The 26,308-nt window shown below is 35.6% G+C and overlaps 1 protein-coding gene across 2 annotated transcripts in view; it reads left to right on the plus strand.

Moving 5' to 3' along the window:
- The window catches only part of LOC123875946 (synaptic vesicle membrane protein VAT-1 homolog-like), a 42,366-nt gene that overhangs the window by 1,007 nt on the left and 15,051 nt on the right, over nucleotides 1-26,308 (plus strand). For both annotated transcript variants that reach the window (XM_045922056.1, XM_045922057.1), the window contains exon 2: nucleotides 26,156-26,285. In XM_045922056.1, coding sequence (XP_045778012.1) covers nucleotides 26,156-26,285 — 130 coding nt within the window. The remainder of the gene's footprint in view (nucleotides 1-26,155; nucleotides 26,286-26,308) is intronic.

Below are 26,308 nucleotides of genomic sequence, written 5' to 3' on the forward strand. Positions count from 1 at the left end.
TTTGGAGCGGCATAAAAAAATGTCTGGAATAAACTCAAACTGTCACCCGAACCCGCAAGCCGAGTTCATGCGAAAGGTAGTTTAAATGACTTATATTGTTCTTTGTTCGTTTTTATCGCTCCAGCGCTCAGATAATGCATCGGGCCAGTCTCGCCGACAGCCTACTTACGAGTCATGAGTTATCTGCCACTTTTCTCGTTAATGTTAACTGCTGTAACAGCCTTAACAAAGCGTGCACTTGACGACTCTTAAGAGGCTATTTCTCGAATTAAGTAAAGACCCATTAAGTTCGAGCTAACTGTATTGCAGCTCGGCCGACGTTTTATCTAACTTAATTGGTGCGTTGATGTCTAATAGTTGATTAAAAGATATCATCTAAGTTACATGTAAGCGAGTTTCGGAACCGGAATGTCCTACGAAGGGAGGCAACCGGCAAGGTTACGGGAGTGGGTCTGCGTAGGTGTGTGAGGTGCGAGGCAGCCGCAAAGCGCATCCCCGCTCTCTAAATATAGCTCGCTTATCTCCAACTTACTATATTATAATACGTAAATGACAGCCACATACTCAAAACCAGCTGAAGTGAAAACATAAACTAACGCCGATTTCAGACCGGTAATAGTTGCAAGTTTACTCGAGATTTACGCAATACAATTTCCTTTGAACCATTCATTTCTAACCAAAACGTTTCCATCGAGCTAACAAAGCTTGTATTGATAAACATATTCCTACATACACGACGTTTACTTTTTTGAATGCATCCAAACTCGTCACTAATTTCTGGGAACTTAAGTAGGGATATGGTAAGGATCAAAAGATCGTCTTTAAGTCTAAATATAGATCAGTTCAAGGATGAACGGTGCTCTGTTTAACAGTAACATAAACAAAACAACCAGCCACATACCATAAAGAATGTTGACCCACAAATAAAGAAACACATTATGTAAAACAAAATCTTACAAACCTCCAGATTCCTTGTTCATTTTCACAAAAGACTTTGGTAATAATTTGGTATTTGAACAATTCTGAAAAAAAAATTACCAAAACGTTTTTTACAAAAATATTGTGAATTCTGAATTCAGTGTCTGACTGTTCATCATAATTTAAAGCTTCTATAAAATGATTTACACGCAAGCGTAGTGCGTAAGAGTATTCTAGAAATAGAATTAGAGTAAACACTGTGAAACATTTCCCAAACAATCAACCATCATTCCCATTGACTGGCAGTATACAAGGGTCCCTTATTTTAATAGCGCTATTAAATTAATGATATGTAAGAGTTATAAAATGAAACTCAAACCTATTACACTGTACGTCTATAATGTAGACGCTTCAGTAACGCCGCTTCACATAATGTTTTTGTAAGACATCAAGGAAGGGATCGGACAGATGAATAACACACCATTATATTCAATTAGGTCAGCCAGTGTCAGAACTCAGAACTGTCTTCCGAGAACAATCTGATATACGCCCTTGTACCCGAGTGGCTTTCTTTTTCTGAGAGTGTTTAATTAAATGTGAATACGATTGGGGGATAAGAGTCTTGCTTGTTTTTGTTCTCTTGACCTGATTTTGACGGCTTGCTTTTTCCTGTAATAATCTCCCTCGTTTGTAAGAGGTCTAAGTGCTTCCTTTTTTCTTTTTGGAGAAGATGAATAATTAGGTTAAGTGTGGACTTGCTGACTGCGGCCTAATATTCGAGAGGTCCGGGGTATGCACCCTTTTCGAAGTCCTATACATTTTAAGGAGGAGGAAATCTGCATATCTGATAGTTCTCTTTAGTGATCCAAAGGTGTGTCAAATCTTTCAATTCGCACCTCTAAGGTGTTCTCATTTGTAGACCCGTGCTCAGTAAGAGACGGCGATAGGTTTAGATGATGATGATGAAGTGAGGATTTACTATTTGTATGAATTCTGCCATCATGTAATAATGTTATCAAGAATTCCATCACGCTGTCATCACCGCCGGTCGTGTTACGTCGAAAGTGCGTGTTAATTGCACACATCCTTTCCTTTGTTGGTGTATCAATTTAAAGCCTAAAAATAACATCTGCCCTTCGAGAACTGGGGCCGAGCACTATGGCATAAAGTGCAGCATTGTGTATTTTAATGGGCTACCAAGCCACATAAGATGGGAGAGATGAATTCGTTTATTACCCTCTTCCTTATTGGGACCGTCTGTACGAGATAGCTCTCTTCCTATGAGTCACTAGAAAGTAATGCTCTTGAACCAACTCGATTGGAGTAACTTGCGAGATTCCGCGGACATGCAATGTTGAGTGGGTGGACTTGCCTTTGCGATTCTATGGGCTATGGTGGTTTATGGATCATGCATAGTAATGTGCAGACTGCTGTATATTTTTCAATTCTACCAGTCCATATCGTCTAAACGTAGTATTTTATTCCATAACATTTTCATGGCTTATAATCTATTTGAATGTCTATCCTAGCAATTTAAAGACGCTATTATAAATGTCACTATCATCAGGTTTTACTGTTATTAGCGTGCATTGATTTGTAAATTGTTTCAATCATTTCAAATGCGACGGATGCATTGTAGATATTATTTTGAGATAAGATTTTGTAGGACTCATATGAATTATGATGAGTAGGTTAAAATTTTACGATCTCCCTGGCTGAGTGGTAATCACTATTCGCTGTGGTATTATAAGTAGGAGATCCCGAGTTCGATTCCTGGCAGGGGCAATTTGGGAATTTATAATTTCGGCTTCCGTGACTAGTTTACCACCACGCCCGCAAAGCGTGCCAGTGCCACCAAGCGATTTAGCGTTCCGGTACTATTCTGTGTAGAAACCCATCAGGGGTATTGGTTTAATAAACTGCCATGTCTCTTCCAAGTTAGTCCGCTTCCATCTTAGACTGCATCATCACTTATCACCAGGTGAAATCGCAGTCAAGGGCTAGTTTGTATTCGGATTTTTAAAAAAACAGACAGTAGATTTTTACCTATTCTCACGTTTTCTGAATTCGAGGGAATTGAATTGAATTGAATCGTCGCTGGTTGCATTTGCAAAACAATAGGCTGAACGTCATTAAGGATGACTATGGCATGTGCGTCACGCATTTATTCTGGCTACGCATGTTTCCAACTCGCACTGATGACTCAGTCCAAGCTAACTTATCGATATTGACTCATTTAGCAAACGAAAGTGAATTTTACGCAATCATATTTGTAATTATAATTGATTTCTGTTTATAAACGCCTACCTTTTTACTTGTAGCTTTTAAAACTGGACGTTTTCTATTGATAACTAATTTATCCCTGGCATGCATTGCACTGAGACTCGCACGCTACCTTTTGTACGTTGATGGTATTGGTGACATCAACGCGCGAATAGACAGACAAACATGATTTTAACATGTTTTTGACGGATCTAGAAACTGAACGGTGAATTACTATAGGTAACTTCAGACGTTACAAAAAAAACATGCAAAATTTCAAGAGCCAGTGGTTTGTGCTGTATAAATGTACCTATATTTATTAGCCAGTTTCTATACTTATAATGATAACGGTCGTATTTTCTTCTTGTCCTTTATCCTACGCCATGTGGGGTCGGCACAACATGTCTTTTTCTTCTACTCACTTCTGTCGTACGTCAACGCATTCTTCACCCTTTTTACACATCGTATCTACTTAGTCATTTTGTAAAGCTGTACATTCTATTTCTTATTCAATCCAAACTGTCCCGAACAGATTTTTTTCTTCGTATTACAGAGTGCATTATGGAATAGACATTTGGTCAGGACATGTGGCGTGACTATAAAATAAAATCCCTGATCGTGTCGTGTAGCAGATGCTGCTGGCAGTGGCGGCTCGGTCCCGAGTCCCGACAGTCTCTCGCGGTACATTGTTCGCGGAGTCATTGAACTTACGAAAATGTCTCATTGCTTATTGTGTCCATAATCGAATTCGGCATTCGCCACTCTATATATGGTAGTAAACATTTCGCATTCTCTTAATCTTTCTTCTTTTTTGCGGCAATGCGTGCATGATAATTGACAAATATCCTAAAATCGGTCTCGTGTGCTTTTCTCAGAACCGCCGTCGTCTTGCGTTCTCGACTCTTCATTATTGTCGATTTCAATTGCGTGTGCGTCGTTTCGATTTAGACGATTAATATTTAATGGTTTTTATTAAGTTTTATATTTATTTCTAGTCTATAGTTTTATTATATATCAGTTTTATCATGTGGTCTAAATCTAGTCATCTATTCTCGATTGCTGAGTAAATTGAATCGGAAAATCCCGTGACTCGGCGTTCGTATTAAAAAGGGGTGTGGTTGCGAATCGCCGGGTAGTCGGGAGGGCGCGCGGTGCGTCAGGGGGTGAGGGTTGCGAGTGCTCCTGTAATGTCTGGCGGGGCGGTGAAGCGGGGGGGAGGGGTGTACCGGCGGCAGATCAATACAGCGCGTTTCCAGCCCCGTCCTCCGCAGGCCCTACGTCTTTCGACGCCGAACCTTGTTTTATTATAGCGCTGAACATATTCCTCGACGAAATGTTAGGAGCATATGTTGGGAGTTCTCGACTCGGTCTAGTGAATAAGGATTTGTTTCTTGCATTGTTAGGATGTCCGATTAGGTGGAACCGGAATGTTCCTCACATTACCTACTCGAGACACCCTACTTCTTCCATATGCTTGATAACCTAATATTTATTGTCACTTTTGCTCGTTGCTTCTCTTGTTTTAACTTGAATCCTTTAATGAGCCTTAAATATATAAGGATTCAACAATAATTTTATAGGATTAGGCAGTGAAATCACAGGAACCAGCAGCGTATCTTTTGACCATAAATTATGTAGATAGGGACCTACTCTAAGATCCATAAGTCGTAACGGGCTGTCTATTATGAATTGATTATGCATCAGTACATTAATTTACAGATATCCAATTCGAAAAGCCTTATGATATATCGTTAATGTATACTTTTATTGTTATAAGAGACTTGAGTTGAGCGGACGAAGGCAATTTATCATCGGATCTGAGATACGCGACTCGAATCTTTTCAACGATCCATTAAATTTTCTATTATAGTAATAAGATGGGGTACTTTCGCTACACTATTTATTTTTGTGATATGATCGAGGAATTGTTATTATTTATTAGGTATTATTTAATAGGTAAAGCTGTGATAGCCTAGTGGTTAGAACGTCCGCCTCCGAATCGGAGGTCGGGGGTTCGATCCCGGGCACGCACCACTAACTTTTCAGTTATGAGCGTTTTAAGCAATTAAATATCACTTGCTTTAACGGTGAAGGAAAACATCGTGAGGAAACCTGCATGCCTGAGAGTTCTCCATGTTCTCAAAGGTGTGTGAAGTCTGCCAATCCGCACTGGGCCAGCGTGGCAGACTATGGCCTAAACCCTTCTCATTCTGAGAGGAGACCCGTACTCAGTAGTGGGGCGGAAATGGGTTGATCATTAGGTAATGCGTTTAACATAATGAATTTGCTTATGGATTTTTGGCGAAAAAGTGTATTTATTCGTCCAAGTTATGGCTGCTAGGTATACTAATAAAGTAGTTCTTTAAAAAAAAAATCAGCAGTGCTTATTTCTGAACATTTCAGCAAACCGAAAGGTCATCGGTCAAACCCCAACCGTTGCACTATTTTCGTACCTACTCCTAGCACAAGCTTTGAACTTAGCTTAGCTGGAGGGGAAAGGGGAATATTATTATATTATAATATTAATCGTCATGATAAAATTGGTTAAATTTATTTATAAAACCCATTCAGAAATTTCTAAGTTGTACTTATCAAGATGTAAGTAAACAGGTTAATACACAAATTACTTATAATGCTCCAGTTACTAATAATATCGAAAACCTCGAGATATGCTTATCTCTTGTTAACAGAGTAACAGGCAGCCTACTTAACTTATAAATATACACAAACTAAAAGACCATGCCAAGCATAATCATTATTCCAAACATAAAACGGAAATTACATTTTCCCTGGTGGTCCCTCGTCTAGAATTTATATACAGCGATAATCACTTGGACTACGAATTTGTTTCTATCAATCAATTTTTTACTTTTATTAAGTTAGATTCTCTTCTATTAGATCCTATTTTTAACCGCCGACCCAAAAAGAGGGGTGTTATAAGTTTGACGTGTGTATCTGTGTATCTGTGTGTCTGTGTATCTGTGTATCTGTCTGTGGCATCGTAGCGCCTAAACGAATGAACCGATTTTAATTTAGTTTTTTTTTGTTTGAAAGGTGGCTTGATCGAGAGTGTTCTTAGCTATAATCTAAAAAAATTGGTTCAGCCGTTAAAGAGTTATCAGCTCTTTTCTAGTTTTCTTGTAGAAAAGAAGGTTAGATAACCGTTAGGTTCATAATATTATGTCAATTGACAAATGTCAAGCTGTCAAGATGGACGTTGCCTAAATACCACTAAATACATAATTATTTATTTGAAAATGACGTTTTGGAAAACTCAAATACTTTGGATCGTCGGGGGTGTTATAAATTTTTAATTTACACTCGTTATACTTACGTTATGTTAGTTAAAACTTTGTAAGTCAATCTTTCATGAAGTAGGTATGCGAAAGAAATCAATGTTGAAAGTTAAAACAAGTCTTATTTAACTACTTAGATATTGATTTTTTGTTAATCTATTTGCATTAGTCTTATCATAATTGACTCAACATGATAAATACGTTTGTTCACTTTATAGCTTGTTTGTCGTTCTATGCCAGTGAAAACGATTCTCGATTTCTCAGTCTCCTGAACGAAGTGATTCGAGCCTCCTCATTTTTAACAGAGTTCTAAACGGAGGTTTGGTCTAGAGTCTAGGCTCTAGAGACGACGCAGATTTCAACTTTTCCTTCAACAATCTTTACGGTGTTAAAGGGTTCATCTCGAGCAGCAAAAACTTATGAGCTCGCCACTTCACTTTCTGTGAAGCTATGGAGACCAATCGGGCCAGCAGATTCGACAAAAAAAGTTTGCCGAAATTCGATTTTCGATACTTCCACTGAATAAGTATTCCGAATTCCGACCACTACAGTGTAAGAGCCTGTTTGTACAGTTTTTGTTGTACTATAATTTATTTCCATTTTGCCACGTGTCATTTCTTTGTTCAAGGTTAGAGTGGATGTTCAGGGGTGAATATTTTTGCCCCAATGCTTTTGTGTAAAGCTGTCTCATCATTTCAGCATGAGCCGCTCTTATTATGCCCCTTTCTTAGGGGTACCAAGCGTTCTGTTTTGTGGAACACGTCTCCATCTAAATCGTGTAAAATATTATATTATATAAATACGGGAAAGAATCGAGGTTTTTACTCAGCTTTTTGAATAACTACCAAGAAGTACTACTAATATTAGGAAGGTATAAACAAAATTTTAATTCTATCAAATTTACAGAAATATAGAGAAAAAATATTTACAGTAAGTATTTAAATGCACTTTGTATACAGAATATGGTCCTTTTAAAACCGCAATTTTTCCGCACAATAGGTTTTTATTCCATATTTCCTTCATCCTGTTTTGGAAGTTTGAAATGGCTACCCTTAACTGGCCACTTTTTATCACACACTCTAATTTGAGAGCAAAAAGTTTGCGCAGACTTGTTCGGTAGCGTCTTAATATACGTACGTGGGAATGTACACCAAGTACGAAAGTCTACATCTTTTTTGGGAGTCTGCTATTTAATATGTTGGCGTGGCGTAGTAGCTCTAATCTCCAGCGAGTTGTTTGCAGTTTGAAATACGTTGCTGCCATTTTCTTTTTCATTTTTGAACTCACTCAATACATTTCAACTCGTTTTATAATACTACGTTGGATATGGCTAAAAAAAGATACCTTAGTTAGACCTTACCTTATCTTAGAAATAGCAAAAAATATTTTCGATTCAACTAACGTCAAGAAAATCCAAGCATATCCCTAAAAAAACAGAACATTTACCAATCCTAGTACTGGGTTATATTTTCAGACATGTATAATACAAAATCCGGTAGTTGCTGATCTATTTTGTTTCGTAGAATTAAAAGCACCATTCTTCACGCGTTAAGGTTACACGCACCCCAATATTTTGGAGCGTGTGTCTTTTTTTGTTTCTCAATCCCAATATCCGGGCTGGGCAGCGTTCGAGTTGGATCATACTAGAGAATTTTTGTTTTAAGACTTTTTATCGTAAATACTCGTATCGTTTTCATGCGCGACACGTGTAAAGATCTAAAAGTTTGGCATAGAAATAGATATTTTAGTCTAATTAGAAGAGGTGTAATTGGTAAGAATGATAAAGTAATAGACCCTACTGAAACGAAGATAAATTGTGGAGACTAGTAAAGTTAGATGAAATAGCACAAATACCCTATTAGTTGATATATTGTATGCACTCGGATTATATTCAACAAGTAGCCTGTAAAATACAGGCTTAGAATAATAAGCAGGCCCATGGCTACATGCCAAGATTGTGATAGCCTGAAGAAATTTGTACACCTACTTGTTTTTCACAAAAAGGTGAAGGTATACCCGTAGCTAGAAAAAAATACTTTTATCAATAGATATTATAATATGTTATACAATTTATTTGAATATTATGCTTAACAATAACTAATTTTTCATTTAAAATCTTAATCAGATGTTTAAATTATGGTTAATAGTTCTGTGTGTATAAATTGTTTTAGCTTATCAGCCATATAAATCTCTCGTATATTATACCAACATCATTATAATTTTCATCAATCACACAAGTAATAAAGCTTTTAACAGCCAATTCAGATCTAGGGGCAACTCAACCTAGCAACCAAGAAGGTCTATATTTACAAGTTTTTTTTTCACTTGTTTGTCCTTCTTTAGCCGAGGTACAAATCGCTAGTGTGACTGCGATCTTACGATTATGATATTTCGTTCATATAAACGTCATTTTGGATGTGGGTGCCCTTTTTTGTCACCCGCATGGATATCGATGGGGGTCGGGTATGCAAGTAGACTTTATCAAACCTATGAAATGTCCGGGAGTGATTTAAAGTCTGTATATACTTCAGAGTGAAATAAAAGCTGATATGATTGTATGATAATGCTCCCCTATTTATAAATCCCATTTAATTTAGTTGCATTAGCTTTGTGTTTAATTAATTTTTACTACGGCATCATTTCTGTGTCAATAGGGGTAGTATCGTGGGGTTTCTCTGCATCGTCTTCCTCAGTGCAGAAATCATGATTCATGATCCCTGTAACAGATCTCTCCTACGATGTTCGACCAACTGTTTGACCATTTGGGCTTGCACCTATAAGTAGAACAAATCTAGATAATATCTTTGATCAATGGATCAAATCATGGTACGAAGATATTATGGCATCATTTCTGCATTATCTTCCAAAATCGATGTATATACCTAAGGAACTACGAATCAGCTTGGCTTATGTACATATTTATTAGTAGTAGTATGACACATAATAATCATAGATGCAAAATTCGTCAAAAGTTCTTATCATGTTTCTTATCAGTTATCCTAAGAAACGATTTCCACTTTATCTATTATTTGTAGAATCAGATGACTTCAAACAATGCTATCGACATTATCTACTTGGAACTATTAGTACAGTCGTCATACCTTACATTCCCGAACCCTTATCAATCTTCCCGGAATATTTTTGTGTCATAGTCATGATAAGGAATACTTTCCCTTATTTATTTATTATCAAATGATGACCGCGACTTCGTCCGCGTGGATTTAGAAAAATCCCGTGGGACACTTTGTTTTCCGGCATAAATAATATGGATTCTTTTTTGAGGGTATTTTTTCGATATTATTGTCATTTGATCATTTAATTTACCTCTTACTTTACCAGTTTACCTTATAAAATTATAAAAATCTATTATAAGTATGCTCCCGAAAAGAGCATCATATTACACAATCGAAGATCACATATGTGCCTGAAATCTAAATGATTAAAGAGCATGGAATTGACTCCGAGCTCGCTCCAGCAATGCGTGGGACTGCACGTAGGAACCTTTACAAATAATGATAAGTATAAAAATAAATTATTGTAGATGTGTCAAGTCTTCTTTAATTAGAAACGCAAAACCAAAAAAATAAAATAGAAGCGGCATAAAAGAAATGAATACTTATTATAATATTTTAATAGCCAACAAAGTAAACACCACTAGGCACTAAACTACTCATTATCATAATGAGAAATTCTTTGCTTTAGATAATTCCCTACTTTGAAACAATAAATGAAATGTTGATATAAAAATGAGTTAAGTAAATAAAGATAAATGGCATGCGATCGCATTAGCTTATGCACTTATGCATATTGAACGAAAATTATCAGGTACCTACTGGTTACTTGAACCTTCAAGAGTAGGCTATTATCAGAATTGCCTGCGTTGCTTTTGAAAGCGATAATTGCTTGATTATCAAGCGGATTCTTGTCTGTTCTATATCCGCTATTAAACGATCAATGTTATTGTTTAATGTGTAGGTACATTGAGTTGAGATAGGTACTAAATAGGTATATTTAAATATGTTCTAAAATGTACAGTTTCATTCCTAGGTAGCTTTGTTTATATAAGGTTTACCTACATTACGAGTATCGAAATTAAAAATGATTTTAATGAAGACAATTTTGCCAAAATAAATAAGTACCTACTTAGGACTTATACATACTAGACATCCGCAAGGAAAGGATGTTTGAAAATTCAACCCCTAGGGATATTACAATCAATCGGGATTTGAAATTTCTGTAGTCCACGCGGACGAAATCGTGGGCATATTAAGTTTAGTAAAACTCCGTTCGCTAACCTAGCGTCACTACATTTGCAGACGCACTTATTTTTACTTTTTTTTTGCTGTCTTTGTTAAATAAATGTTTTCTATCTATTCTAAGAATAAAAAATAATACTTTATTATTCTTATGGTTATTGTTATAAAATATGAATACCCATACTAATATTATTATATAAATGCGAAAGTGCGTCTGTCTGTTTGCTAACTTTTAATTTTAACCGACCGATTTTGAAGAAATTTGGTACAGAGTTAGCTTTGATCCTGGGAAAACCAACTTTTCATCCCAGAAAATCAAAAAGTACCCATAGGATTTTTAATAAACCTAAATCCTCGTGCACGAAGTCGCGGGCATCATCTAGTAAATAATAAACACAAGTTAGGTAGCGACACTATGTTAGTGAACAGACTTTAACCTATAAAACTTTCTCATGACATATTTGGCCGTTGTTGGAGACAGAAAAATTGACACAATTTAAAGAGGGTTCGGCCGGATGGCTTTTTATGTTGATTTACATTTATGGTTGTTTGACCACCCCAAGTGTAGTGACCAACCAGCTGTGGAATGAAGTCTCATTTCCTGAGAGGACAATTAATGCTAATCATTGGCATTTTATCGTAGTTAAGTATACCTACATAATATACTACGAATATTACAAGAATAATAAAAGGTAGTTATACTCGTAAAACGCTTCAAGTTTTTTTTTAACTTAGGCGTGTGAATATAGACGATTCTATAAATAAAACCGTATTTATAGATTAAATAAAAACGCAATACTGAACTGGTGTTACTTTTATTTTAAAATTATAAGTTCCGAATATGCTTTTCAAAATGTTTCTTGCGAACTAAAATCATAACCCTTCCTTTTGGCTTTGCCGTAGTCGGGTAAAAAGGATGTGGTTTTAATATTTTTAATACTTATAGTTAAGTTAAATATAATCAAATTAGCGCATTGCGATTCTGTCTAAGAATACATTGTCGTTATCAAAGTTCTAGAATGTTATTTATTATAGTAAGTTGACCACAACATCGGCATATGTAGCTTGTTAACAAGCACGCTTATCAAATGACCAATCACAGCCCAGCAAGGCTACTTATGAAATATATAAATAATACATAGCACACGTGGTTGTCTGGTCGTAGATCGGAAGCTTTGGTCACGTGTCCTATCCGCATTGTTCCATGCAAGTTGCATGGCACCGCTAGCCGGATGCCTATGAGACTGCAATGCTACCGCGAGCTCCTAACCGCCTGAGGATTTAGGATTATATCAAACAGAAACTTATGGCAATTCTAGAATTCGAAAATCAGAGACTTATTTACTTAGTGATGGACAAAACAAAATTTTGAAGAAAAAATATAGATAAATACATGGAAAAATATAGGTATACACAATATAAATATATTAATTTGTATCGTATATACATTGACATATAAATTAAATATTCCGTATATACTTAAAATAATTAAAGGTTACTTCGCTGATTTTCCAGGAGCTGGATTTCCAATCGGTACATACCTACCTGTTGTCTATATCTACTAATATTATAAAAAGAAAGGACTTGTTCGCTTGTTTGCAATCAGTAAACTACTGAAACGATTTTAAGTTACTCTTTCACGATTAGAAAGCTTCTTTATCCAGACGTGAAATATGTGCTAAATATCGTTAGTCATTATTTATATCGGTATATAAAATTTTACATGAGTTAATCCGAATGGATTAGCAGTTACTAATATTATATTACTTAGTTACATTGTTTATCTAGTAATAATGTAATCAATTCGTGCTTTAATTTTTTCGTAAGTACTTTCGGAGATTGATTATTAACTATTACATTATTCATACGGGCTGCATTTCAGATCAGATTTATGTTCCGTTTCATTTCTATCTGAAATTATTATGTTAATATTGTTTATCTTTCGTTTACGAGGCCCTTTCACTTGTTAATAATGTATTAAATTATTCTAGAAGTTGGCATATATAGCTTGGTTGATGAGTTGATGTACCTAGCTAGTACCTACCTACCTACCTATTGTTTGTGATGAATTGCAATTGCATTAAATAGTCTACCCTAAATTCCTTCAAAAGAATAATCGCACATGACGTTTCGAGTCACGATATTTACTCCAGTCGACATATCAACCCAATTCCAGAGCACACGCGACTTATTTTATCTTACATTCCATGCATTTTTACCTAGGCCATTTAGTATGTAAATAGTAAATACTATTTGCTCACGAAACCTAAAAACATTTATGTGAAGCAATTAAAATAGCGGTTAAATTAAAAGTTGGTCCTCCACTAAATACAAAAATGCCCGCGTTTTCGGCCACGGTTTCCACGTGAAAACTTGATTGAAAAATTCTTGAACCCCTGGGGCATTCTTCCGAAGTTTCGCACTTCACTACATTGAGAGCTTACATCTTTTCGTGATGTATTTTTAAATTCAGATACAAGTTAGCCCTTCACTGCAATCTCACCTGTTGGTAAGTGATGATGCTAAGATGGAAACGGGCTAACCTTGAAGGGTTATGGCAGTTTTCTTTAAACCTACAACTCTTTTGGTTTCTACACGGTATCGTACCGGAACTGTAAATCGCTTGGCGGCACGGCTTTGCCGGTAGGGTGGTAAGTAGCCACGGCCGAAGCCTCCCACCAGACAATCTATCTACAGTGTTTTATCTAATAGAGTGATATCGACTAACAGATATTTATTCTAAAATCTAAAACATTTTTTTTTCATGAAGCCTACATTCATGAGTCATGACTCATGACCTCTGCAATCCTTTTCACTTTGTGTTAAGCATAGATCATAATTCATAATTAACGCTTGATATGAAAATGATGCGTCAGACTATTAAAACATATTAATAGAATATAAAACGCCGATAGTTGAAGCCGCAGTTTCCGGTGCCGATTCATAATACGTTCGTAATACAACGCGTATACGTTAGCTCACTAACTCGGCATCGGTCCGCATCTACTGGCAGAATACAAATGAATCAGAAAGCACGCGAATAAGGAAATTCCATTCAGCGCGGTTGTACATACTAACTGCACGTGAAACACAAACTATGCTATTTTTATTCATAAATCATAATAATGTCCCCGCTATGGAAATCACGATTCCTGAGCAATCCCGCATTGAGTTTGACTCACAGCTTACAGTATTTAATATAATATTATATGTGATAAAAACTTTAAGTAGGTATAGAGCTATATAGTTAGTCTTTGATAGTATTTATTTCTTCTATTTATTATAACAGTAAAAGTAGATAATATTAATAATGTATATTTATATACAAAGAACACGTGTGAATTCTTTTACGATTACATGTTATTACCACATGCTATAGAAAATTATTTTACTAAATAAGATACTTACCTAGACAACTCATACCGTTATGAATAATATGATACACCTACCTACTAATAGTAGTTTATTATATACTAGCTAATGCCCGCAGCTTCGCCCGCGTGGATTGGTCAGATCCCCTGCAGCATCAGGATTGAAGAGTTGGAATCCAAATTTTTTATGAAACAGTGTCGAAAAGTTCCTCTATCGATTAAAAAAGAAATGACGCAAATCGGTTCAGAAATCTCGGAGATTTCGGTGTACATAGGTAGAAAAACACAACTCCCTTCTTGAAAGTCGGTTAAAAATGTAGCCTATGTTACACCCTGGTCAATCCTCTACTTGTATGTGAAAATCCCGTTAAAATCGGTTCAGCCGTTCCGAAGATTAGCCTTTTCAAACAGACAGACAGACAGACAGACAAAAATTTTAAAAACGTGTGATTCAGTTATGGTATCGTTCAAATAACCATATGACCTTAATATGTGGTAGTTATTTCGAAATTACAGACAGACACTCCAATTTTATTTATTAGTATAGATGGCATGTAATACTTTAGTTTACCACAGCTAATACTCCAGATATCAAATATGCAGTTATTTGATACTACAGCCAATAGATTACGCGGTTTAAAAAAAAATGGAATCAATTGACCATCTTCATTTCTTAAATGGACGTCCGGTTTGCCAGGTGAATGACAAATTCTGTAGGCATTTTTAATCATCGCAGGACATGACTAGAGGGGAAGCTATTTGGCCAGTGGCGATTTTAGTCAGATTTATAAATTGGATCCAATTAGTCGGATTACTAACGGTCGTACTCAGGCCAACATTATATCTGTGTCTAGTCGTTTTAGAGGACGTACCTTACATATTTAAGAATAATAAATAATTTACCTAGTAGGTATAGAGTATTATTTTACAGTATTAGGTGCTTGTGACAATAAGTTTTCCTCTGCTAATAAGTATAGACTTTCATTTCAGTTCGTTTAGCGAGTTTAGAAAAATAAAATTGAAAGAACAAAATATTGAAATCGATGTTGGATCAATTTTATGACATTTCCCTTAATTAAGTATACTTTGTGGGATAATTTTATAAGTACTTAAGTTTTTTCTTAGCTAGAATTATTTTTCTTTCAATACCGAACTTTGCAAATTACTATCATTATAATATTATTAAAGCTTAAAGTCATTGAAACTAGAAAGTCTTCAGGGAACAGATTTTTTTACAGAAATAAAACCGTTTGAATAGGTTTTCGAGCAGCAATGTTCGTTTTATCTCAGACATGCAAATCCGTCCTTATAGCGATCTCGCAATTTATAGTCTTTGAAATCGTAGGAGATACTAAGTACTTTCCTAGGTATAAGCATAGTAAAGCACGTCTGACTTGAAACACGAGCGCCGAACGGAAGAGTTTGAAGTGTATTTATGTGGTGGAGGTGCACACCTCGCATTACAATGATGCTTATGAGGCTTAACTATAGCAAATATTCCTAGTTCGCTTATATCTTAAAGTGTAGGCACTTTATAGGGAATGGTATTTAATGTCGTTCCTATACTACAAGTAGGTAAGGTAAGTATGAAGTTAAGAGGAGATTAGTCGTAGTAGGTACGACAAGTGACATAGGCTGTGATGTCCAGTGACTTACCATCATATTAAATCGGGGTGAAAAGCAAACTGACAACCATAAAAATTACGTGGCTACTCACCTATTCTACAGGAGGAAATGTAACTTTTACGTCGAATTTACGCGAAAAGTAGGTACACGAGGGTTGGAACTTAGAAGGTAGAAATATAAATACATCTAAAAAGTAGATATGTACCAACAGCGAACCAGACACACTTATCGATTGAACTTGTACCTGAGAAGCTTGTGGTTTTTTCGTTGGTTCGCTCTTTAAATATTCAGTACAATCGGTATGTATTCTGAGGTATTGTCTTGATACGAAGCTTGTAAGTTGTAAATAATATATTTACATCATAGGAAATATTATATTCATAAACTAATTTACGATTCGACGCGCCCGTAGGTAAGCCTGAGGAAGGTATATTTTATCTAGATTAGCTATACTTAGTTTATGTATAAAACTAAACTGCAGAGTAGACTAAGTAATTAGTAGTGAGGACTCCTTACTAGCGATGCATAAAATTACAAAAAGCAGCATAATTAAAAATCCTTTACGCGATACAAACGCGATAGGATACGCTTTGTCTGTCTCTGTGCCTACTAAAAGGTACCTAGTGCCTAGGTATCTATTTAGTTTGTTTGTAAAACAATAGGTAGCTTAGGTATCTTTTTTTATTCTTTTTATTCAGATTTAAGTTAGCACTTGACTGTAATTTCACCTGGTGGTAAGGGATGATGCAGTCTATGGAAGCAGGCTAACCTGGAAGACCTATGGCAGTTTTTTATCAAACATAATACCCACACTTTATCTTCTCGTACCTACTGTACAACTACAACAACTGGCAAGTCGTGAAACAACTTGACAGCTTGAATCCTGGGACGAACTGGCTACTTTTTGTTACGAAAAATCGACTTTTGGCATTTACAAAAAACCAATCCACGCGGACGAAGTCGCGGGCTTCATCTAGTTTCAAATAATTATAATAATTAATTACGGAGAGTTATTACTATAGCGAGAGTGAAGCGCTTTATTCATTCCATTTTTAGTACTAAATTGCTGCATATTATATAAAAGTTTAGTAAGTACATCATTTTTATTTCGTTGTAAATAAGTAGGTAAACAATCTTCTGATTACACTCATGTACATTGTAGGTAAGTACAGTAATGTAAGTCATCCTGCAGATTTCGCTGAAATGCGATGAAGTGTGACGGCCGACGTCAAACTTGCGCAAGATTTTATTCTTTAGCGAGAGTGTAACATAATATCGTACTTGCTACTTATTCTGTCTGGCAAACATCTGAAGGCTGTATTTTTTAATCAAAATTATCAAAAAGCAATAAACATTCCAGTAACTTTAATATAGGATTTCCATTAAAAAATTTCAAAAGAAAAATAAAACCGACTTCAAAAACCAAAAACACTAAAAAGTAGAAAATAATTTTTGTTTAGCTACACATGTAATGTACCTAGGTATGAAGTCGAGCGAGCATATTAAAACAAAATTAGAAATCCAAGAGTGAAGCTCGCCCGACTTCATACCTAGGTACATTACATGTGTAGCTAAACAAAAATTATTTTCTACTTTTTAGTGTTTTTGGTTTTTGAAGTCGGTTTTATTTTTCTTTTGAAATTTTTTTATTTCACAATTTTTAGTGGCCCCACTGTACTTACTATAATATGCTATGCCCAGTTAAAACCCTACTGTTTACTAAGCTATTACAGTGATCGCGAGCAATTTGCTCTTATCCATTGAGGAGTTCTGTTCTCCATCTCCGAAGATATTCATCAGATCTTCACCAAATTTATATGGGACCACCTGCACAGTATACCCTTTCAAACAAAAAAAAATTTTCCAAATCGGTCCAGGGGTCTTTGAGTAATCGGGGAACATACATAAAAAAAAAAGATCCCGACGAATTGAGAACCTCCTCCTTTTTTGGAAGTCGGTTAAAAATAGCAGAATCAAAACTAACACGGCTGCGAAGTAGACCGAAACGCGTTTAAAAATTCCTCTTATTTGGCATTATATCCATCGGAAACCATTAATTAATTATTATTAAGTAATTTAGTTATTAATTTTAGATTCCATTAAAAATTATTCGACTTAACAGTATTCAGTAGTAGGTATACCAGGCACAAATTAAAGTCAAGGCTCCTTTATTCAGCAGAGAACATAATCAATAGGATACCTATTTTACTTAGGTATCTGTAGAATCTTCAATCACTGGATTTATGTGCGTTTCATCAATTACGTGTCCATGGACTCAATCCATCCTCCCTTTTATTTATTTGGTTCACAGATTTCATTTAGCTAATGTTATGTAGGGTATGGTAGGGTATATTGTTATTTTTTTACCAGAAATGATCGAAACTGGTAAAATCCTTTTGAGACAGACGTATGGCCTAGTTTAACATGTAGGTGGATTGCGATTTGCGATTATGATTAAACAACATTGACCCAAGTTGGTAACTGGATAGGTGACCGACTTTGGAGATCCGAATTTGGTTGCCATTTTCACTTCCTCCGTGCCTCGGAGAGCTCCTACCCGTCAGCCCCGGTTATACCATTTACATCAGCTTAACTGTAAAATCTAAAATCGAAATCTCATTTTCATAGTCGAGTTGTATGCCCCGCATTGTTATCCCAACACCAAAGATTAATGGAAACTGGTCATGACCCTCAGTAATGAGGAATACGACTATGTCTAAGATAGCACAATGTTGTCACCATGCAAAATGGACAAAAGCAATCTAAAAAAAGTAACAATTATGCTGTCGCGTAGCAAAAATCGATTGTCCCAGTTCATTGACTCCAATTTTGGCCCTAGTGTATATACCCATTTAGCTACAGCTATCGCTACCCAGTCGATTGCGTGTGCCTAATGCTTAGGCTATTAGGAAGTATAGGCGCTATGACGCGTCGTCGCGACGCCCGTCGCCGGCAGGTCGCGCCACGACCGATTCAACCCCCATGCAATTTAAAATTACTCGGTATCGGGGTGTTAACTTATTCATTTGTACGCTAGAAACGTATATACAAAACGTGTTACGAATAATAAGTAATTATCAAGCAAAGCTAAGGTTTATTGGAGTGGAGTGGTGATTTTAGATGTCTATCCAAATTATACATAATGAGATCAACTCATTGCCCAAGTCGTGATTCACCATGGAATTAGGAAGTAATAATTCTATGTGATTCACCTACACTGTACCTACATTTTTGACATTGTGACAAATCCAACATGGCGGACATGACAATAATACGGAAGAAAATTACATAGTTTATTGATTTATTCTTAAAATAACTGTCTCATTAACATTATGATTGTCTAGGGAGGTCGTTTTCAAAACTTAAACGGGTTTTGTAAAAAAAGAGGGTATTTTTCAATTCCACGAATATATTATTTGTACGCTATCTAGAAGTTATAACGCAGTTAAATCGAAAAGGCAAGGGTGTCGCGGCGCGAACCCAAGAATAATTTATTCATCATTATTCTTTGCGTATCATTCGGCGATGCTTAATAAACCGGAAAGTTATTTGAATTGCGTGAATAGAAATTCTACATAATGCACTAATCGTATTAACGCTTTGCTAGGGTTGTAATCGGTTTATTGTGAATACTGTCAGTGGTTTGGAACTGAGATATATATACCTGCCTATACCTAATTTGATTACTGCTACGCAAATACCTCCTGCATACCTAGGTTCGTAAACTTGCACAAAATAGTATGAAAGATATCTGCAGGCAAGGATAATGAGCTTCATCTTGATAAGTTATCATCGTAGTCATCATCGTATTGCCTTTGTTAACCATTCACAACTGAACTTAAAATATTGCATCCAATTCTACCCTACTGACCTTCTGGCTTCTTGATATCGTCGCTCAATTTTGCACCTTTGCATCCAGTGTGCATAATTATTTGCTAATTGCTATACCAAACACATCATCTACATCTACACTAATATTATAAAGCGGATTTAGTTCGGATGTAGAGGGTAAACTCCGTAACTAATGATCTGACTGATTAATTTTTAACTGATAGAGAATATTCTTTAACTGATAGATATAGCTATATTATCCCCTGACCCGAATACTGTAAGTTGTAACCTATTTTATAATTCATGTATGTATTGCGAACGAAGTCGCGAGCAAAAGCGAATCTGTACTTATATTTATAAAAGGAAAAACTGACTGACGGCCATCAACAGAGGTAGGTACCTAATATCTCCAAGCGCTTGCGTCTAGGAAATTAAATTTTGAATGTATATTTTCTTTTTAACCCAGACTCTCATTAAAAAAAATTGAAATTCCACTCAAGTGAAGGGCCAGCTAGTTATCTTATAGGTACCTATCGTCATAAAGTCACCGTATAAAGTATTCTGAGAAGCTGTAAAGTGTGTAGGTAATGTTAAATGGATTAAATGTAACATAATCTTGTCAAACTTTTTAATATATTAGTCGCTTGTAAGTGGCGGTAATTAAGATTATCTAAAGAGTTCAGGGTTTCCATTTCCGAATTATAAGTATTAGGTAGTATTGCGCTGTTCCTTGAGAGCCTTTCTTATCACAAGACCTTGTTACACGCAAGTGGCAACAGTTAACGTTTATAACCGCAGACTTGTAAAAAATTATCTCGCTAGACCCAAAAAGCCCTTTATGTATAAATAGGGATTAAGAACGGGCCGTGTTCTCCTTGCGTTACTCCTAATTTAACTTTTATACCTTGACAGTTGACACACATTTCTATTTTTCAGTAGGTAAGTAAATAAAAGGCTTAGGTCTGAATGATTACCTATTAGGTACCCCTGTTTATTAAACAACGTAGACCTCTGCAAGTTCTTCGTTGCAGCTTTGATGATCTGTGGTCTATACAATCAAACGCCTTAGAAAAATCACAGAAATGCTTTTTGTATTTTAAATCCTAATTTGAAGTTCAGCCGGTAATATTTAAATTAATTTTTTACCGCAAACGTAAACCTCCAAAAAGGGCTTAATCTATTACACAGCTCAAATAAATGTAATCTTTTTACCTGCTCGCATATTACGAGCTATTGATGTGAAAGGAAGCCACTCGAATTGTTGTATAAACGGTCAGGTAGCGTGCGTGGAAAATTCAATGTGAGCAAACGAGTCTCTGTGTGTGAGATTATCTCGGCTTAACATTCCGACTCACGGCAATTTGAGTCCCGAACGATCGCTGATAATAAAGGATAGCTTGTCTCCACCTACGTTGCAAGAGGAAGAAATAAACTTTGTAAACAAAATCAAACAGATGATATGAAACTATCTTCTTTCAATAAAAAACGCGCAAATCCACCGTAGCATTGCGGATGTAATTGTGTTCCCTACTAGTACGTACTAACATAAAATATTAAAATTGCATAGGTACTACACCTAAATTAGGTTGGTCACATTGAGTGACAACAATAAATGGTGGCTTGTGAAATGGAAAGGAAGAAAAGAGTTAAGTGCTCGACTTTTGGTTAAAGTTTAGTTTAAGTCATGTTTAAGTTTACTGATCACCGACTGTCGATGAAAAGACGGATCAAAAAGATTATTCCCACTTTTGAGAAAATGATAAAAAATGGTACATACATCATACGTGCACCAGAAAAATAGATGGTGTAAGTTTTATAAACATGAATCTACATAATGTATCTTTTCTAGTTACTGAAAACGTAAATATACTTGAGTACTTACTATACCATATTACCTATACCTATTTTGGTACATAAAGTACGGACTCTATGTTTTTGCTTAGTAAATGTTGATATAGATGGGAATGAAGGGTTCGAGGACAGCCTGCTGGTATGAGTAGAGGGCGAAAGCGCAGGCATCAGTTTGTTCAAGACTAAACTATAGTACAGATCTATCCATCCAATTTAGCCAATAAAAAGCATGCGGGTGCGAGCCATACGTTATCAACCATCGCGACGGACGACGCGACGAGAGACTTTGTAAGCTGTAATTATTCACCATTATAAAGGGCTTACGTTAATATCATACTAGGGTTGCCTGCCGGCATGGAATACCTATAATTTGCATCAATACTTGTGTCAACCAACACGCATTTTTTGATGTTTTTAAGTCGTACTTTCAATTATAACTAGAATGCGTTTTAGCAGATAATTCTTATCACAATCCCTCTCAATTGGAGAAAATAGTACAAGAACAAAACGCTATTGATCGTTATAGCTTAATTTGAAATTGACACACTTCAAAAAAATCACGATGCCATAGCGTCCGAGGATTGGTAAATAATATTCCTCACATAGGCTCAACAAACATAACAAGTGTAATTCTTAATTTATGCATGGTAATTTCCTGCATTTAAAATTCGGAAATGACAACCCTATTATAAAAGGGACGTCAGCCTGACGAGGGGAGACCGCTCCCTGAAGTTACCAAAGCGTCCCCTCGAATGAATCAAGCAAATAACAGAACTGTAAACATAAGACTGGCGTGCACCGTGATTCATTCACTTCGGATAAAGGTCATTTTAATGGGAACATCAAATTTTTGTAACAAGTGTGATTCATGTTCATTCATTCAACAATTTCGTAGCGTCTTTATTGTGCGAATTTTACCAGTGGTTGCGGATTTGTATTGTGTCTACTACAGATAATATCTCTCATATCCGTGTCTGTATCATTAAAAAATTTAGATACGAGTAGATAACTTTATTCGAATCGCCATAACTGGGAATCAATTTTCGGGCGTGCACGTCTAGATAATTTTATTTATTTACTTTCATTTTTTTTGTACAAACGTTCTTGCAAATATATGACTATTCATTTATTTTTTTAAACATTTACTAACCGACTTCGAAAAAAGGAGGAGGTTCTCAATTCGTCGGAATCTTTTTTATTTGTTCGTTGTAAATAGCAGCTAGTCACACAGTAAAAGACCCTGCCCAATTTAATTTAAATTATCCCTTTAATTTGGCCCTATAGAGGTATTTTTATTATATCTAAGTATCCACCTCTTTTTTCGTATCAAAATTAAGAAATTTTCTGCATGAATTACAGCAGCATCTTCCCATTTGGCTCGCAATATTTTACCCGAGAATTCTTTCCCGGCACGGCGGCATGCAGTTACACTTTTGTTTATTTTTCGTCGGCTAACTTTAATGTAGGTATTTTTAGTACTGTTTTTCATTTGGTAAAAGAATCGCACTTCCTTGTTTGCATCAATTCTGTCTGAAAGCTATTGTGAGGTATTAAGTGCTTTTTGTTGTTACGATTTCACCTAGATATTCATGGTATCTATGAGCAAAAGTTCCGTTATCGCTTTTTAGTATTGATTTCTATCCAAGTACTTCATTCTTTTCATCTTTATCATCAACATTTTATGAATAACAGTTAGTTTTTCTGGTTATCCATTATATTCTTCACTTACATTTTCTTTTTATCCTTTTTGTTCCTCCGTTTTACCCTGTATCGGTCAATTTTCTACAAAGTTCTGCTTTACTACAATGTTAATCATTTAGGTTAGGATTCAGTTATCAATAGTGATTATAACTTTGCAACCTGCATAACTTTGGTGGTACCAGTTGTGACCAGATAAATGGTAATGAGTGTAAACAATGTGCCGACATCTGTAGTTTATAGACAAGCGCATTACCATACCTAGATAAGAATTACGTTAGGATCATGACGCCAGGATAGACACTGATGGAGTTTTTGTCAAAATTCTGTAAAAACGGAAGAGATTAATACCTACATATTAGTAAGTTAAATAGTAGGTAGCTAGTTGAAAAATACAAAAGGAAACTCGTGTTTAGCTACGAATCAAAATATGTAATTATAACTGCTAACTAGCTAATAAACAAAAGTTCAAAAACAAAGCACAACAAACTAAAATCAAGCACAACTTGGACTCTGCCTATTGTAAAGACAAGGGAAATCTGTAGATAATCAGGCAAGCAAAAGAAGAAAAAATATTGTTGCAAATGCAGCGAATAATAGCTCTCGCAGTTAGCCCTACTGTACCTATTATGGTAAAGAGACAATCGCAAATATCGATTATTTCGACGCACGCGGTTTGTTACGCGAAGCACGTTCCACGAAGGTACTATAATTACACATATTTGCGCCTGCTACATAACATGCAGCCAATGAGGGTGAATCATACGCAAAGCACGCTATATGTTTGGGCATAAGAGGCGCAAAAAATATGAATTTGTAAATCTAAATCGCGTATCATTAGCAAAGGCTTTACGTTGTTATAATAATATGATAATAATAAAATTATTGAATATATTGAATATAGGATAATAATAAATTATGTTTATTTGCAAAAAAAATTATGTTGACATATAGGTGACTTTGGACCCTTAACTCCCAAAACAGTAAAAACTGTGTCATGGGAGTTAGTGCCTTCCCTGTTACATTTGCTCTAATTTAATTGAAAAAGTTAAGATTAAGTAAAAGTTGTAGGTATAGCGAAATTTTGTATAGTATCATCGAAGTACTCATAATAATCTATACTAATCTATACTAATAAATAAAATTGGAGTGTCTGTCTGTAATTTCGAAATAACTACCTCATATTAAGCTCATATGGTTATTTGAACGATACCAACACTGAATCACACGTTTTTAAAATTTTTGTCTGTCTGTCTGTCTGTCTGTCTGTCTGTCTGTTTGAAAAGGCTAATCTTCGGAACGGCTGGACCGATTTTGACGGGGTTTTCACAGACAAGTAGAGAATTGACCAGGGAGTAACATAGGCTACTTTTTTAACCGACTTTCAAAAAGGGAGTTGTGTTTTTCTACCTATGTACACTGAAATCTCCGAGATTTCTGAACCGATTTGCGTCATTTCTTTTTTAATCGATAGAGGAACTTTGCGACATTGTTTCATAAAAAATTTGGAGTCCAACTCCTCAATCCTGATGCTGCAGGGGATCTGACCAATCCACGCGGGCGAAGCTGCGGGCATCCGCTAGTTACCTATATTATTATTGCCTTATACATACTTACCTACATATTTTTTAGTTAGTTTTGTTACAAAGATAAAGTTTCAGTTTTCCCATACCTTTGTTTTCCAGACGAACAATTTATTGTTTAACTTTTTGTTGGCTGCATGAGGATTTCAGTTTATATTTTTTAAATTTAGGTACCTACCTACCTATTTGTATGCAACCACAACAATGCTTTAGTTTCCATGATTCATAACATATGAATTATGATTATATTCATATAATATATATTATTTTACTATAAATACTCATAGCGCATTTATAATGTTTACCTATAATAATTAACTGCATTAGTAACTTTGTTTATATAGGTAAGTGGTAACACAAACATCTCTTGGCCTCGTCTTTGCCCATGTAGATTGATCTTGAACCTACTCGTATACCTATCTCGAGTTCTATTGGACCTATTTTGTTCTAACTTAGAATAGGCACACTTTATAGTCATTATGGAATTAGAGTTCTTATACGTATAGTGCGCAACGAATACAAAATAATATGTTGCCATCTTAAGCAGCTAATCTAAAATAGTAGTTACTTAAGTAGTTTTTGAGTTATCACCAAAAAGTACTATAAGTAAGTATTTTTTGGAGTTAGCCGCTTTTCAAAAAATACGGCAGTGTGTAGAACAATGTTGAACTTTTGAAAGCATTTCGAATCAGATAAATTGATTTTATTTACTAGATAGTTAATTAGTATTCAGATGGCAAAATGAAATATCGATTTTGTATCCTAAAGTATTGATGTAACGGGCAGGTGTCGTAGGGCGTGACGACCAGTGATTGATAGATACCTTGAGACATGGACGGACATGTTTCAATATTTAAATGTGGTATCTTTATGCCGCTCGTGTTCCGGCGCATAATAACAAATGGCTGCCGCATTCCTTCGCCTCACTACATTAATTAGGCTCCCAGTTTTATTAAATGGTAACGAGATCCTTATCACAAAGTATCGTGATGACAAAGGACATAATATTTTACCTACCTACTCAACACACTAACTACTTCACAGAAATATTTTGTACCAAAATACATACTTATATCACAAATTTGAAAAGGAACATTTACACTATCTACGCCATAGCTAATAATAAACACAAAATTGCTGTAGATTTTATTTCCGTTAGGTACTATGACTGATTTACGGTTAGGACTGATAATTCAGGAATCAGGATTCATTGGGCCCAAGGGTCTACAGTTCTAACATAAAATAAACACAACATGTAGGTAGGTATGTTTATTTTATTGAACTAAACTGCATCTCATTCTTGTAAAATACTGTCAAATGTGAACTTGGAGCATCGTAAAATCGAACTTTTCAGTTTATAAAAATTATACGAGTACGTACCATATTTTCTTCACAATTCACAGTAGATATTAACACAGGTATTAATGTATGGAGCAAAGTCTAATATTGTTTTTTTATTGCAGCGGCCTCAACTTCCAAGATTTGATCGTGCGGCAGGGCGCTATCGACTCTCCGCCCAAGACTCCCTTCATCCTCGGCTTCGAATGCGCAGGAGAGATCGAACAAGTTGGCGAAGGTGTCACCAATTTCAAAGTAAGTCTCTACGTCTCTTATAA

Source organism: Maniola jurtina, chromosome 20 (assembly GCF_905333055.1).
Source record: "Maniola jurtina chromosome 20, ilManJurt1.1, whole genome shotgun sequence".
Classification (NCBI taxonomy): domain Eukaryota; kingdom Metazoa; phylum Arthropoda; class Insecta; order Lepidoptera; family Nymphalidae; genus Maniola; species Maniola jurtina.